This window comes from Balearica regulorum, chromosome 2 (assembly GCF_011004875.1).
Source record: "Balearica regulorum gibbericeps isolate bBalReg1 chromosome 2, bBalReg1.pri, whole genome shotgun sequence".
Classification (NCBI taxonomy): Eukaryota; Metazoa; Chordata; class Aves; order Gruiformes; family Gruidae; genus Balearica; species Balearica regulorum.
This window is the reverse complement of record NC_046185.1, coordinates 82,359,757-82,373,826: the sequence shown is the minus strand read 5'-3', so window position 1 is coordinate 82,373,826 and position 14,070 is coordinate 82,359,757. Positions and strand designations below refer to the sequence as shown.

Genomic DNA, 14,070 nt, shown 5'->3' with positions numbered 1-14,070 from the left:
AGGTAAAATTACCCAGATGGTCCTTGGAAACGAACAGCCATCCCAGCTGCAGAAAAATACATACCAATAGCTCCTTGTTGTCTGTCATGAACAAGGCAGTTACCATGCAGCTGTGACAACCCCATGTCTCTAAGGAGCACTCTCGTGTCCAACTAAGTGTCCCTAGCCATGCTCGCCCTGTCCCTCACCACCCTACCAAGCTACTTACTCACTGAAAAAAAGAAGAGAAATGCTTTGTGGTTGCTCTCAGGTGCTCTTTGGAGCACCAACTCTGAAGTTTTACTTAAACCAAAGCAAAACATGGGTAACAGACACCCTCAAGAAGTAATTTCCAACCCTGAGGCAACTTCTTCAACAGAAGAGGGACAGCAAAGGAAAATAAACACCACCCCAGGATGTTTTTATTCAATTGCAACATACGCACAATATACACAGGATATGATTTTAGTTTGTACTCTGCTCTGCCTCAAACCCTTGGTTAGAAAAAGAAACTGCTGTCAGAAAAAGGCTAATTGCAAGCAAAATAACAACTCTCTTGGGAAATCTAAAGCCATCAGAATTGCTGGTTTATAGTCACCTTCTACCTCCCAAAGATCAGCTGTGCAAATACATCTGTTCCGAAGCACATACTTTTTACACACTGATTTCCTTTCCAACTACAATATATAAGAGAAATATATTTGGCAGCTGTCTGGGACCAAAAGTATATTCAAGCCAGTATTATAAAATTTCTTCTTTTTCTCAATGTAATACTGAACTCCCAAGCAGGGCAAGAAGCTTTCATTACAAAATTTCAAAAATTCCAGAGACAAAGTTAACCACATACTTATGCCCAAAAAGAGAATCAGCATGGGAAATACAGATACATCTGACAGGTCTTCCTGGGCTGGGTTATGGTAAAAGGAATAGTGGAACAGTTAGATGCAGACTATGCAGAAATCAATCCTATGACACTTCAGAGCACATATAAACCTCATTTACAGACAACTCTTCTAGAAATTCAAATTGTGAGATTCACTGAATCTCCTTATCTAGTTTAGGACTTGCACAATGGCAAGGAAGCAATTTATACAGACTTTACTGTGTATTCAAGGCTGAATTAGATTTTGGCTGTTAACTCTGACCATCTGATATAGTTAGGCTATAAAGCTCAATGCAAAGATTATGATCTAATGGACCATAGTCAGCTGCTGACATTTTATTTTAGTCTACTTATGCTCAAAACATGTATTTAACTGCAAACTCAACTAAAACCACAAGGCGGGAAAGTCATGATAGAGAATTCTTGTTTTACTTTATACTGCAGCTATTTTATTTACCTGGACTAAAGCACGAGAACAAGTTTGAAAAACCACACACACACAATCTAAACTCAAACTATCTTTGCAGCTATTAGGCTTGCTTCTTGGCAAAATATTTGTAATTACATGGAAATTTATGATTTATTAGGCTTTCAAAACAACTGATAATTTTGAAGTTGAACTTTAGCTATTAAAATGCTTGCACCTCTGTTCAAGCTCAAGTTTGCCTAATAATTAAGTTGAACTGACACTTTACAATGTTTTGCTAATTTAGATGAACGGAGTGTGAAATCCAACTGACTGCTCAGCTTTGCCTCCTGTGAGCTCCTCATAAGGCTTTCTGTCAGCTGGTCATCTGGATGCACAGCCTGTTACTTGCAGATTTTATTAGGAGGCAACTGACTCATCAAGAAACAAAATTTGTAGATTAACGTTCAGTGTCTCGTACTACTACAACATATTCCTTGATACCACTTTCTGCACGTGATTGCGCCTTGCTGTGCAGCAGAAGCAGATCCCTTTCCAGTCCCCACCTTTTGCCGTGTGGCCCCAAGGCAAAGCAAGTACCATACCTACTCATTGTTCGGAGCTACTTTCACTGCTGGCCTGGGCTGTAACTCATTTCCTGCAGCTGCAAACGCTGTCAGACAGTCTCACAGGCAGCACTTTGGCTCCGAGCCACGGGTGGGGATCCTTTTCCTTTACACATGGCCCACGCTTCGCTCACTTGCAGTCTCAAAACAGCAAATCCTTCCCTTCTACAGCCTCCCCCTACTTGCAAGCAAACAATTGCTGCCCAAGTCATCCTTCTTTTCTTCCCCTACAAACTGGGAGTCCTTCTTCAACTATTCAAACTGGATCCCCATTTTACTTGATATCAAATTCTGCTCGTGCTGCTATCCAGAGCTTCCTCTTCCTACATAACAGTATTTGGACTCAACACAGAAACGCCCCATTTCTCAATCCTAACTTTCAAAGCTCTTGATCATATGCGAGACATTTTATCTTTACTCTCTCCCCTTCCCCTTTTACCTAAAATTAATATTCTGAATAGAAGGTGTCCAGTTGTGCAAGAGCAACCTCAATGTAACAAATTCAAGGCTCTGATCCCATTATGTGGCCTCAGCTATACAACATCTCTCTTCATCTCTAGATTGCAATTTTTCTGAATTCCTGAATACAAGGTCCCCATACCAATTCAGGAAGAGCTCTGACACCTCCAACATCTGCCCTACAACGCTCCTTCCCATCTTGCAGGTGTAGAAAAGGCCTTAGTACACAGCTCTCTAAACAAATTTGTCAACCTTTGTCTTGGAAGGCATCAGCTGTTCAATCCTCCTTGTTATGGTAGATTCTTTGAGAGAGACTACATGGGGGGGAGGGGGAATTAAAAGACTGCTGAAATAACATTTTTCTGTTTGTGGCACCAGTCAGGACAGTATCTTGAGAGTAAAATCAAAAGCCAGTATTCAGTATTGCAGTGGTGCATGGTATGTCATGACGTTTCTAAGACATCACCTACCTTCCAGATCTGAACAAACTTAGACAGATACTTGGATTATAAGAACGTATAAAACAGGCAGACATTGTACCTCCAAGTAAGCAGGAGATCCTGTGGCCAAGTTTTGAACCAAACAGATGGTAACATGAATTGCCAGTTAGACATGGTCCCAAAAAAACCCATAACTTACAAAGACAACTTGTAAATGTAAGCCTCATGAGCAAAGGCTTGTTGTAGCCTTTGTGGTTCTCCAAACAGTAGCATGTAAAGGGATATGATGGAATATCACAACTTCTCCTGACTTCAGAAGTACTCAAAGTTGGAAAAGACAGTGAACTTGTGATCTAAACAGGCTAGATGTTCACAAACAATTTTAAATACCTGCCAATTTTTCTGAGTTTACATGTTCAATTTTGTTATACTGAATCCTGTCCCCTGCCCTCTACCCAGAGCTCTGTGGTGTATAAACACCCTGCAAACAAAGGAAAAAGAACAGCACATATAAAAAAGAAAAGAATGAAAAGAAACTCTTGTTAAAAAAGAGAGAACCACCAAATAAAACAGGAACATTCTTTCTCCCTCACGCCCAATAACATGTGGGGAATCATTGAAAAAAAAAAAATTGTTGCCTTATGTATTACTTGTGAAAAACATGTTCTTCCAAAGCTAGTAATTTATTTTTTGTAGAGTGCACCAACTGTTATTCAACCTCTTCACTACCCACTTGTTTGTCTTTTTTCCCCATTATAGGGATTTAGATTTTTTAAAATGTACTCATCTGTAAACCACATGTCAAATTGATTAAATGACCCAAATAAGTTATAAAAAGAGATCTGATATACAGCAGAGTGAGCAAGAACTCTGGAACCTGCAATCAACCCTCCCCCTAAATGACTATCCACCTAGTGAACGTCTTTTTTCTGTGTAATACTTTCCCCATACTCCTAATAAAATGTTTGTTATCTTACCTACTATAAAATTATAGAGATTGAAGATACTGTAAAGGCATTTTTTTAACTGATTGATACTGATATTTAAAATCATACACATTCTTAGAGGACAAGTAACACCTACACTTGTAGGCAAGTGATAAGGGTAATTTTTGGGGCTGTCTTGTAACATGAGGATAAAACAACGTTACGTTTCATGGTGGACAGGCAATATGTGGACAGACAAGGAATGACCAAGGTCAGCTGTCTGAACTAGGCTTGACTGAACATACTTTCTGCTTTAATAATCTTTCATGTTACCCTACCTTGAATAATCATTTCAGATTATTTAAGCTTTTCAATATCACCCAACATTTCTGTATTCAGTGATGAAATACGGTTTTACACAACTTATAAGAACCAGCTGTAAATTAGAAGAGGTTTGCCATTTCAAAGCTTTGAAGCTCACTTCACCTCTGATATGGTGTAGCTACCCAACTTGTTTAGTTGGCAAATGGTATTGATAAACACTGTTGAAAAGGTCAAAATCGTAGGGTCCATAGATATTGAAAGGAGTGCAAAACTCTTCACTTCAACAAGCCATTTGTATAGGCTAAGCACTCAACATCCACGCAGCCACCCCCACCATTTCTGATGGCGATCACTTCCCTTTTTGCTTTGGAATGACATAAAAGCTCTCTCTTCCTAAGCCTCTCACAACAGCTTGCGATGCCAGACGTGCAAAAATTCCAGGCTCGTGTCTACTGCACGTGGCTTAGCCCATGAACTGTACAGAACTACTCAGACCCGATGCTCACACTGTGAGCCTGACGTATGACATGTATTTTCAGACCTAAAAACTCCAGAGGGCAATATCCTAATTTGTTGAAACATTCAAAAAATCTGAAAGTTTTACTGAAATATGGTCAAAAAAAGGAGGGGGACACCCCCACCCCCCCACCCCCCCCGTATTAAAAAGTTGCAGAATCAAACACTAGAAATCCAAGAAATGCAACATTTAAAAGTTGTCAACCCAAGTACATGGACTGCCTTAAATTATCTAAGTCATGCACTTGTTCTTTGTTATGGGTTGTGTTTTTTGTTTTGTTTTTTAGGAATTCACACCTCAATCAATGCCCACAATGAACAATTCTGAGAAGATCATCTAATTGTTTTTCCATTCTTCTGATTAGCATATTCCCCAATGCCTTATTTAAAGCTCTTTAGTCAAATGCAGCACTTGAGAATGAATAATTGATTTGTGGGATTGTCTGAGGTACTTTTCACTATGGGAGAAAAAATAAAATCAAAGCTCTCCACTAATTTTGCTTAATTTCAGTAATCCCTCTGTGAAATGGAAACCATCAACCTCTTTCAAGCAATAGAAAGTCGAGGCAGAGACCACTGTCAAATGTATCCAGTGGTTTCAAGTACCCAGTCTAAAGTTGTTTGGTTTTTTGCTTTTGTTTTTGCTCCCCGGATTACCTAACATTATAATAATAGTTTGCATGTCCAAGACAGTTCACACTGACTTCAGTCACAGTCACATGTATGGGAAACTTTACAAATCAAACATCCAGCTCCTAAAGCCTGACACCTAGTAATGTGGGAATAAACAATTAGCAGCTGCGTCTTATCAGCTGGGGTTTAGATGGCATGCCACAACATCCCACAGGAAGCCTGTGGCAGAGGCAGGGACAGAAGTCACTTCTGAGGCTGCATTCAGCCCTGCAAATCATGCTTATTCTAGCAATGGCCTTCTCTTCTTCAGTCTCCATGATTAATATAGTTAATGCTTTTTATTTCAAAGCAAGATGTTGACCAGAAACTAAAGTAACCTTACAGTGCTCTGCCCCATTTTCTCTAAACAAACACTAAAGGAAGAGAAGGAAAAAAAAAAAAGGGGAAAAAAAATAAATCAATACAGGTTATGTCCACTGGTTTCATTAATAAAAGTAACCTCTCAAAGACCAAAACCAGCTCTGCCTCTCCCTCAGCAGTCTGACAGTTTCAATGCTCTTCATGTAACACATATTGTCCAGTACAATCTGCCTCTCCTAATAAAATTCTCTGCATTGAAAAGGTGAAGTCCACTAGCTCCAAAGAAAATTGGATTTATAAATTCTGTGAGTGTCGTTAAAAAAAAAAAATAAAATCCTGCTGACATTTCCGTGATTTCGCCCTCTAGTCAAAGGAAGAAATGTTTCAGTGGTACCTAACTACATTTTTATCATCAGAAGAGCTACAGACTTTCTCTATCCAAATTGTTACAGGACACAAGAGGATGAAAAAGTATTCCAGCTATACAGCGCAATCCCTCAAGACTTCCCCCCGATCCCCCCTTCACCCTGCATTCAGGAAATTCCTGCTGTGCATGCTCCTAATCTAAGAAACATAAACTCCCCTCTTTATACAGTGTCTGGAAAAAAAAAAACCAACCCAAAAACAAAAGGGGAAAAATTGTAATGTGATAGCTGAGATGGACTGAATAATTGAAAAATTTGTGGTTATATTTACGAAAAACTCTCCAAGCCCAGAATTTTGTGGTTTGGAAAACAAGTTTTCCCCAACGCCACTTTCCTGCTAATCTTGTTAACTTGCAATAACAAACTTTTTGAAACGCATCTTTTCCCCCAGCATGTGATGAAACACCTTCTAATGAACTGTTTTTCTGGTGGTTTTGGTTTTTTTTTAATTCACATTGCTTTCTTGTTCACAAGCTGAAAACTAAAGTAGTTTCAAATGAAGCAAGCATTTTCTCTAATAACAAACTACTCTGTGAGCCCGGGAAGTTTATGGAGCCAAAGGACTACAGCACACCAAAACCTTAAAAGCTTTCAAAAAATTATCAGATTTTTCTTGCACCCTTCAGGGGCATGTTCTTTCATGTGTCTGAAAAAACATAGTAAGATTTCAGAGCTGCTCTGGGAAAAAAGGGATGAGTGTGCCACTGCTACTCTGGAAAATTCAGTTAAGTAAAATATAGAAGTCCAAATAGCCAGTTCCTGTGCCAGGGCATATAAATGCGTGTATTTACCTTTTCCATCACTAAGCCTGATGTTGTAGTGATTTCTTACTTCAGGGTTTCTCAGGAAGCATTGATAATGCATGCTGGAGATTTTCTTCCCTCCCTCTCCCTTTCAGCACACGACAGGGTTTCCCTATCATCGCAGCTTGATCTAACATGATATATAACTCTGTTCACCAAGACATAATTTGCTTACGTCTCTTCTCTGTCTTCAGCCACATTTTCACTTAACATTGAGAATTGCCGACTGCTTATTTTGGAATAGACAGCGTGGCTGCAGGTTGCTAAAACCATTGTGTTTTATGTAATTAAAAACTAGCAACCGGAACAGTGCAAGAACACCAAAGTGCCTGTTTGCACAGTACTGCCCATTACCCAAAACTCGCACTGCTGCTGACAAGACTTTGTTTCCATCGTTTCTTACCTTTGTGGTTAAAAATCCCCTCCATCTCCATACTACTGCGAGAGTGAGCGATGCAGAGGGACCCGCAGGGGACCAGGCCTTCTGCAGCTGGGGACCGATCTGTGGTTCGAACCAGACACCAGTCGGGCTTGTCATGGGGCCTCTCCAGGACCTCCACCGTCTGCCCACGGCGGATTGTCAGCTCATTACTGTTGCAGGCAGTGAAGTCGTGGATTACCACCGTCAGCTCGCACCCACCAGACAACTGTGAGGGGAAAAACAAGAAGGAGAAGCCAGATGAATGCTCGTTATCAAACCATCCGCCACGCACCGTTACCTATTTAGGATTCCTGGCAGGATTCATATTTTGGACGAGATAGCAAGCTTCTGGGACTTTCCACATTAAGAAGAGATCATTTCAAAAATCAGGCAGTTCTGGTGTTTTAGAACAGATTTTTAGCTCTGCTTGTCTCTGCCTATGTTCAGAGCACACCAGTTTTGACAGTGCTGGGCGGAGGATTTAAGCGGTTTTTCTTGCTAGACTGCTCCTTACCCCAAAAGCTGAAGTAGCAGTCACTTCAGAATATATTTTATGGGTGATAATTGGCAACAAAAAGTCAGATATTACTGAATACAGTCGCTCATGAGCTTTGTTAACTTGCAAATTCAAGGCAGGAGGAGGGATCTTTTTTGAATGAGCCTACTGCCTTATTCTCACCCCACTCATAATTTACTCTCTACATATGCAGGTCATAAAATCATCCAGGATACACCATACATAATTATAAAAATCAGCATAAAGTTCTTAAGTTTCCCAGATACTTAACTATTCCATACAAAATGCACATGGGCTTACAACTTTCTCATTTTTGCTGATTCCCCAAAGAAGAACACACAAACTTGAATTAAAAGCATGAGAGCTCTGTTTTCCTCCCCCTCTTCGAAACACTTCATAAGAATTACTTTGCCTAAGCTTAAGTTTCCTCTCTTTGATTGTTTCATCTGCTTTGATGTGAAATTAAAATTATTATCAGAACTTTGCAAAGTTCCCAAGATCGCTCAGTACCAAAGCACCCATCCAACTCCAGCAAACAGCCTGGGAATTCCTTTTCCTTCCATATGGCAATGGCATTCCAGGCTACTTCAGCTTTTTGTGTGTGAACATTTCTATAGCTCAGGCTGCTTCAGTGCAGCATTCATATCAGATCTCAGCTGTCAGGCAACTTCTGTGAATTCAGGAATTTTGGACCAAGCCAGTAAACTCCCGTAAACTCAGCGAGGTAATCCTGCAGTGCTCTACGCTGACAAAGGAGGACAAATACCCTGTGAGAATTCCAGCTGCAGCAAACATAGAAGCACGAGCTACACCAACATACTGCACAGTTCCTGCCACGTTATTTTTTACTACTACGTATAGGCTCTTACACGGCTGTTGGTTACATCCCATGAGCTTTAGGAAAAGGAGATAAGAGACTGCATTGTTACTTATTTATTAGTTTTCATTACAAGCCTGGAACTGAAACACCAGATAGGAACTTTTCTAGGATAACACTGTTTCTTAACAAACAAGAATTTCAGAGCAAGTGACAAAGCCAGCAAAACCCTGGTAAGACTCAAAGGCTATTTCCAACCTTCTCTTCCTCAAGCCTGCAGCAAATGACAGGACATAACTCCTAGCAGATGGTCTGCAGTAACTCCAGAGCTTTCCCATGGTCTCTGCTTGCTAATCTCCTCAGCTACCCTTGCTTGTGTGTGCACACAAAGAAGAAAAGAGTTTTCCTGGGGGGATGCAGGGGCCAAGAAGGGCAGAAAAGCCTCATATATCTAATGTTTAAGGAAGATAAATCAGGTTGCACCCATTTAGATTGAAGCTAAAAACTAATCACATTGCTTCTACTACATCTCCCCAGACAGTCCCAATACCCAAATTACAGGGGGGCATACATCTTCAAAACATGCTACCTCCTCCCTCTTTAAAAAGTTTCCTGTTCCCTTACACTCTTTCTCCATATTATATTAGTTTTCAGTCCATGCAAAACTATGCCAAAGGGGAAAAAAGTAAAGAGTTTTCCCTTGTTTTCTGGTATTGATTTATGTTACAGCCTTCTTCAGACAAACTCAGAAACAATTGAAACCATCTGTATGCCTGATGGGGACTAACAAAAAAGCTGATGAAGTATGACTTCACAAGGTGTCCAATGCAGACCAAATTTATCTCAGGAGAGTCCATATCCGTCCCCAGTCAGTGCAAGCAACCAGACAGAAACAAGTTGACACTTTCCAGAAACTGCATCTTGTCTTTGTATTTTCTCCTAAATACCTACAGGAGCATAGCTTTGGTGCTCTGCTTGCTTTCCTGACCCTTCACTTCCTACAAATAGAGCTTAAAATAGACTTTGTGACCGGTGCAATGGCTACATGTTTTTGGCTTTACTATAGATGTTATTTCTTCTCTTTTCCCTAATTAAAAGAAAAAAGAAAAAAAGAACAAGCTCAGATTTTATGTTCACTAAGTATTTTATATAGTATTAAGCTAAAGGAAAAAGCAAAGGCTGTCAGTGGCTATGTCAGAAACTATTAAAGTACAAAAAAATCCTAGTCTTTTAGACTGTGTGGGAATCTGATATCCTAACTGATCAGTATTCCCACTGAAATTCAATATTCAGTACAGTGTGTAAGACACTTTCCGCATGCAATGGTTAGTTCTACACCATCCTCAAACACGCACTAATGCTGTTAGATGCAAGTTAGTGCAGGACTTCTCCACTGCTGCCTAACACATCAAAACCAGGGATGTTCTCTACCCAGCACACTTCTACGCTGTCAGGGAGAACTGACCAAAAAAAGCATTTACCAAGTTTCCCCTCCTTTGGAATAACAACCCTTCTTTCTCCCCACAACAGTTATGGTTAGGAAATGCTGCTTTCCTCTTTGTTTCATTGCTCGTTTTCTCTCCATAACACACTTTCTGAAAGCAGTTTCATCTTTTGCACTGATTAAATGCAGTTGGACAGCAAGGAGTGTCTGTGATTAAGCGCATTGCTCAACAGCTGTTGTTGGACAGCTTTGGCAAAGCTCTCTAGGCTAGCTGGAGGGAAGAGCAAGAGGCACAGCAGAACCAGGAGACTGACTTGCACTGAAAAGAAAAGACTTACAAACCATCTAAATCCAAATTTAGGCTGAACAAGGGCTTTATATACTTTATCCATCCTTCTCAAGAAACCCTTTATGTAAACTGAATTAATCATGCATGATAAAAATAAATGAGGCTATGTCTGAAACATGGAAACTGGAGAGACAGAGACGAGATGAGAAACAAAAGCCAGACAGAAATAGAACTGCAGATTAAAAAGGCGCAAGGTTTAATTAAACAGCTTATCATGGGACATAGTGTCTTGCTGTTGCTGAAATGAATGTTAACCATCTACGTTCATCTCTCTGGGGCCTTTTAATCACTGTCGCTTGCAGAGAGAAAGAAAATAAAACCATAATACACACTCACTGGCTGAATACATTCTCAGCGCAGGTTTGCTGAAGTCAGAGATGCCACACCAAGAGTTCATCTGCACCAGTAGCTGGGAAAATCACCAGTGACAAGAGTTTTGCCATACACAATGGCCTTTACATCAGGCCATATGACCTAGTCTCAGAATTGCAAATTGAATTTACTGCCCCATGGTAATTTTACATTGAGGAGAAGGGAAAGGAAAGAGCAGCTAATAAAATTTCTCAATTATTTTAAGCATGAAAATCTTTAATCGCCTTTTAAAATGGAAACAAGTGCACTATGGGAGGAAAGAAAATGGGAGACACACAGAAGTTCTGTCTCACATAAAGAGTATTTTGCTTTGATCAGGTAGTTGCCCAGACTTGGTTTCTGACTCTGAAAAGAGGCATATACTCAGACCCATGTCTGTTTTTTTTACTAGCATTTTTTCTAGTGATGGGAGCCTTTTCTCTTCTGCGGTTTCAGCTGGCAGAACTAAATACTTGGTTGTCTCCTGCTGCTTCAGTCCTTTTTCTATGTTCCAAAGTACTACACACGAGCTTAAAGAAGCATGAGAATGAAATACAGCTTCACATCGACAGCAGTACAAACTGTTACCAGCTGGGCAGAAAAGACAATTTGTTAAAAATAAAATATTGCTCCACTGACCACCCAGAGCAGTTAGCATGATTCCTACTATTTAGGATAACACCCTATGACAGTTCTTCTTCTAAAAGCCTCTCATCTTCTCAGCTACCAAAATAGTAGTTTTGATTATTTCACGTTTCTACCAGCTAACTTAATGCAAGCATGAAAAGACCTGTCAGACCTACATTGTTTCCTTCAGCCTCCCCATTTTATTTCCTATGCATTGGATCAAGTTCAAAAGATGACATTAAAATCAGATCAAGCTCTGAGGCTAGGAACTGTTGAAAGGTGGAATGAATGGGCCAATTATCATCTCTTTTATTCATTAGCCACCTAAAATGCTGGCTACACAACTACAGAAGGTGAATGGAAGGAATGCTGTGAAAAGTCAAGGGCAAAATACTTACTGACAGAGTAGAAATCTCCCTCACAAAAAATTTTATATTTCACTCTGGACTCCATTATACCTTCCAATACTTCAGGATGGGTCACTGCTATGGATCTATTTAGCATGTTTTGCAATATGAAGACATAATGATACTAAAAACAGGCTGGAAAGGGATCTTAAGTTACCTAGTCCGCTTCTTTCTCTTCCTTCTTCATGTCTTCCTCTAAAGCATAATCAACTACATCTATATGAATCATGATTAACATTTATCCAACTGTTCTCAAAGATCTCCAGTTACGGAGATTCCTCAGCCTTCACATCTACTCTGCTCTAGGGCTTCACATTTTCATACCCATAAAAAAATATTATTGCAATCTTTTATTAGAGAGAAGTCCTTTAATCTCATCCCATCCACTGAAAATACGGGTAAAAGACTGGTCTGTAACTCTCTGTAGTAGCTTTTCTTCCTGCCTTTTTTCTTTAGGCTCATTAGTCCCAACTCTTTATCTTGCCTTGTAAGTTATGTTTGACAGACATCTAATCAGTCTTTTATTATTATTATTCTTTCCCCCGGACCTCTTCCAATTGCCCACTAACTTACTAATTTTCTAAAATTCTGTACACAAAACTGGATGCAGTATCTAACAGAGGCCTTAGGAGTGCTGAGTAAAGAATGAGGACTTTGTGTCCTACAGCTCAGCATCCTATTTCTACAAGCCAATATAAGTCTGCTTCCCTCCCTCCCCCTTCATAACTGCATCACACTGTTAAAATAATAAACAGCTTGTGAGCCTCTATAAGCTTCTAGATCATCTTCTCAAAAACCGTTCAATACTTTCACTGTTTTCATTAGTAGTCAACTATTTCCACCTATTCACATTAGCTAAATGTGTTCCTATTAAATTTTATGGTATTTTGCCAATTAATTTCTCCCATTTGCCAAGACAATTCTGAATTCTAATTCTGCTTTCCAATATAGTTTTCAGATGACTTTAAGCTGGGAAGGATGTCAGCTTTATAAACATACGGTCTATTGCATCATCCCAGTCATTACTGAAAAGCAACATGCAACAGAGGAGCCAACAATCAAAAGTTACAATTCTAGCCCAAAAAGCCAGGGTGGAGAAAAAAAAGCTAATCATGAAGTTATTCTCTGTTGTTAAGGCATTTTCAATTACATTAGAAAACAGGATGCAAGGAAAGAAGCTCATCTGGACAATACTCAACCACTTAATATAATCGCTAAGGATTTTGAGCTCTTTCAAAACATCTCTCTGAGGAGGTAAGAAAGAGTATTGAGTTGTGGATAAAGGATTTTATTCTTGATATTCTCCCTGTATTAGCACTTAGCTTAGCACTTCTAACCAAAACATATATTTTAAAAGAATCAACTGCCTGAACATATAATCAGAGGAAATAAAACAACGGTTTTACTTGGCTGTTGATTAGCATGACATATTTGCTATTTGTTGTCTTTTCTTAGTCACAATAGTGGATATACATGAACAGAAAAATGTTCAGCGACAGAATAAAAAGTGATACAGTGCTAAACATTTTTACCACTTGATTAACACTATTTTAAATTACTTGGTATTTTTAATATTTCTCAGTTTGGAATCCCAGCTCAGTTTGGGTCAGGCTTCAAATTTAACCAAGGAGTTCCACTGCTCCATCGGGAATAACCACATCGACAGCACCTGAAATCCCTAAAACTGTTTCAACTCCATCTCTGTAAGACATTCATACCTACATACTTCAAGCTTCTAGGCTGAGAAAATAGAGAGTCAATTTTAAAGCCCAAATGGACCACAGCTAATGAATTTTCAACATACAAAGTGAGAGATTACTTCAGATTCAGCAAGAGCGTTAAGATGTCCTACAGATTTCATTGGTCTTCTGCCTGTCACTGCTCCTTAATTTTTATTTTGTATTTTTAAACAGATTAAAAATGTTCTCTTCTTTATGTATTTAACAAATCAAAACATGTAATACAAACATTAAAAAAAGCTGTTCTGCTATTTCACACACTTTTAAAAAGTGCACAAACAGTAAATTTCTTCCTTGGACATACCATACATAGCACAAGTAGCTTCCAGGAAGTCTCCCAGTTTTCAGTATGATTTTCTTGTCAAAGAAAAGTGTAACAAAAGTTTTCTACACTAACGTGAGAACTCTAAACTACTTTGAAACAACACTACACTCACTAACCAACTTTAAAACTTGTCAGGAAAATATTTAAAAGTGTTTTCCATTCCTCCTCATTTTGACTTATAACTCCTGTTGAACAGGTTGTTGGTAAGACTTCTCCTCACGTCAGACTGGAAGACAATCCTGAAGGCATTTCACTTGGCCAACTTTCTTAGCAATTCTCACACAATGCATGAA

The 14,070-nt window shown here is 39.3% G+C and overlaps 1 protein-coding gene across 3 annotated transcripts in view; it reads right to left on the bottom strand.

The window, feature by feature from the left end:
* Window positions 1-14,070, bottom strand: part of TRIO (trio Rho guanine nucleotide exchange factor) — a 259,674-nt gene that overhangs the window by 61,320 nt on the left and 184,284 nt on the right. For all 3 annotated transcript variants that reach the window (XM_075744826.1, XM_075744827.1, XM_075744828.1), the window contains exon 34: window positions 7,184-7,427. In XM_075744826.1, the coding sequence (XP_075600941.1) occupies window positions 7,184-7,427 (244 nt within the window). The remainder of the gene's footprint in view (window positions 1-7,183; window positions 7,428-14,070) is intronic.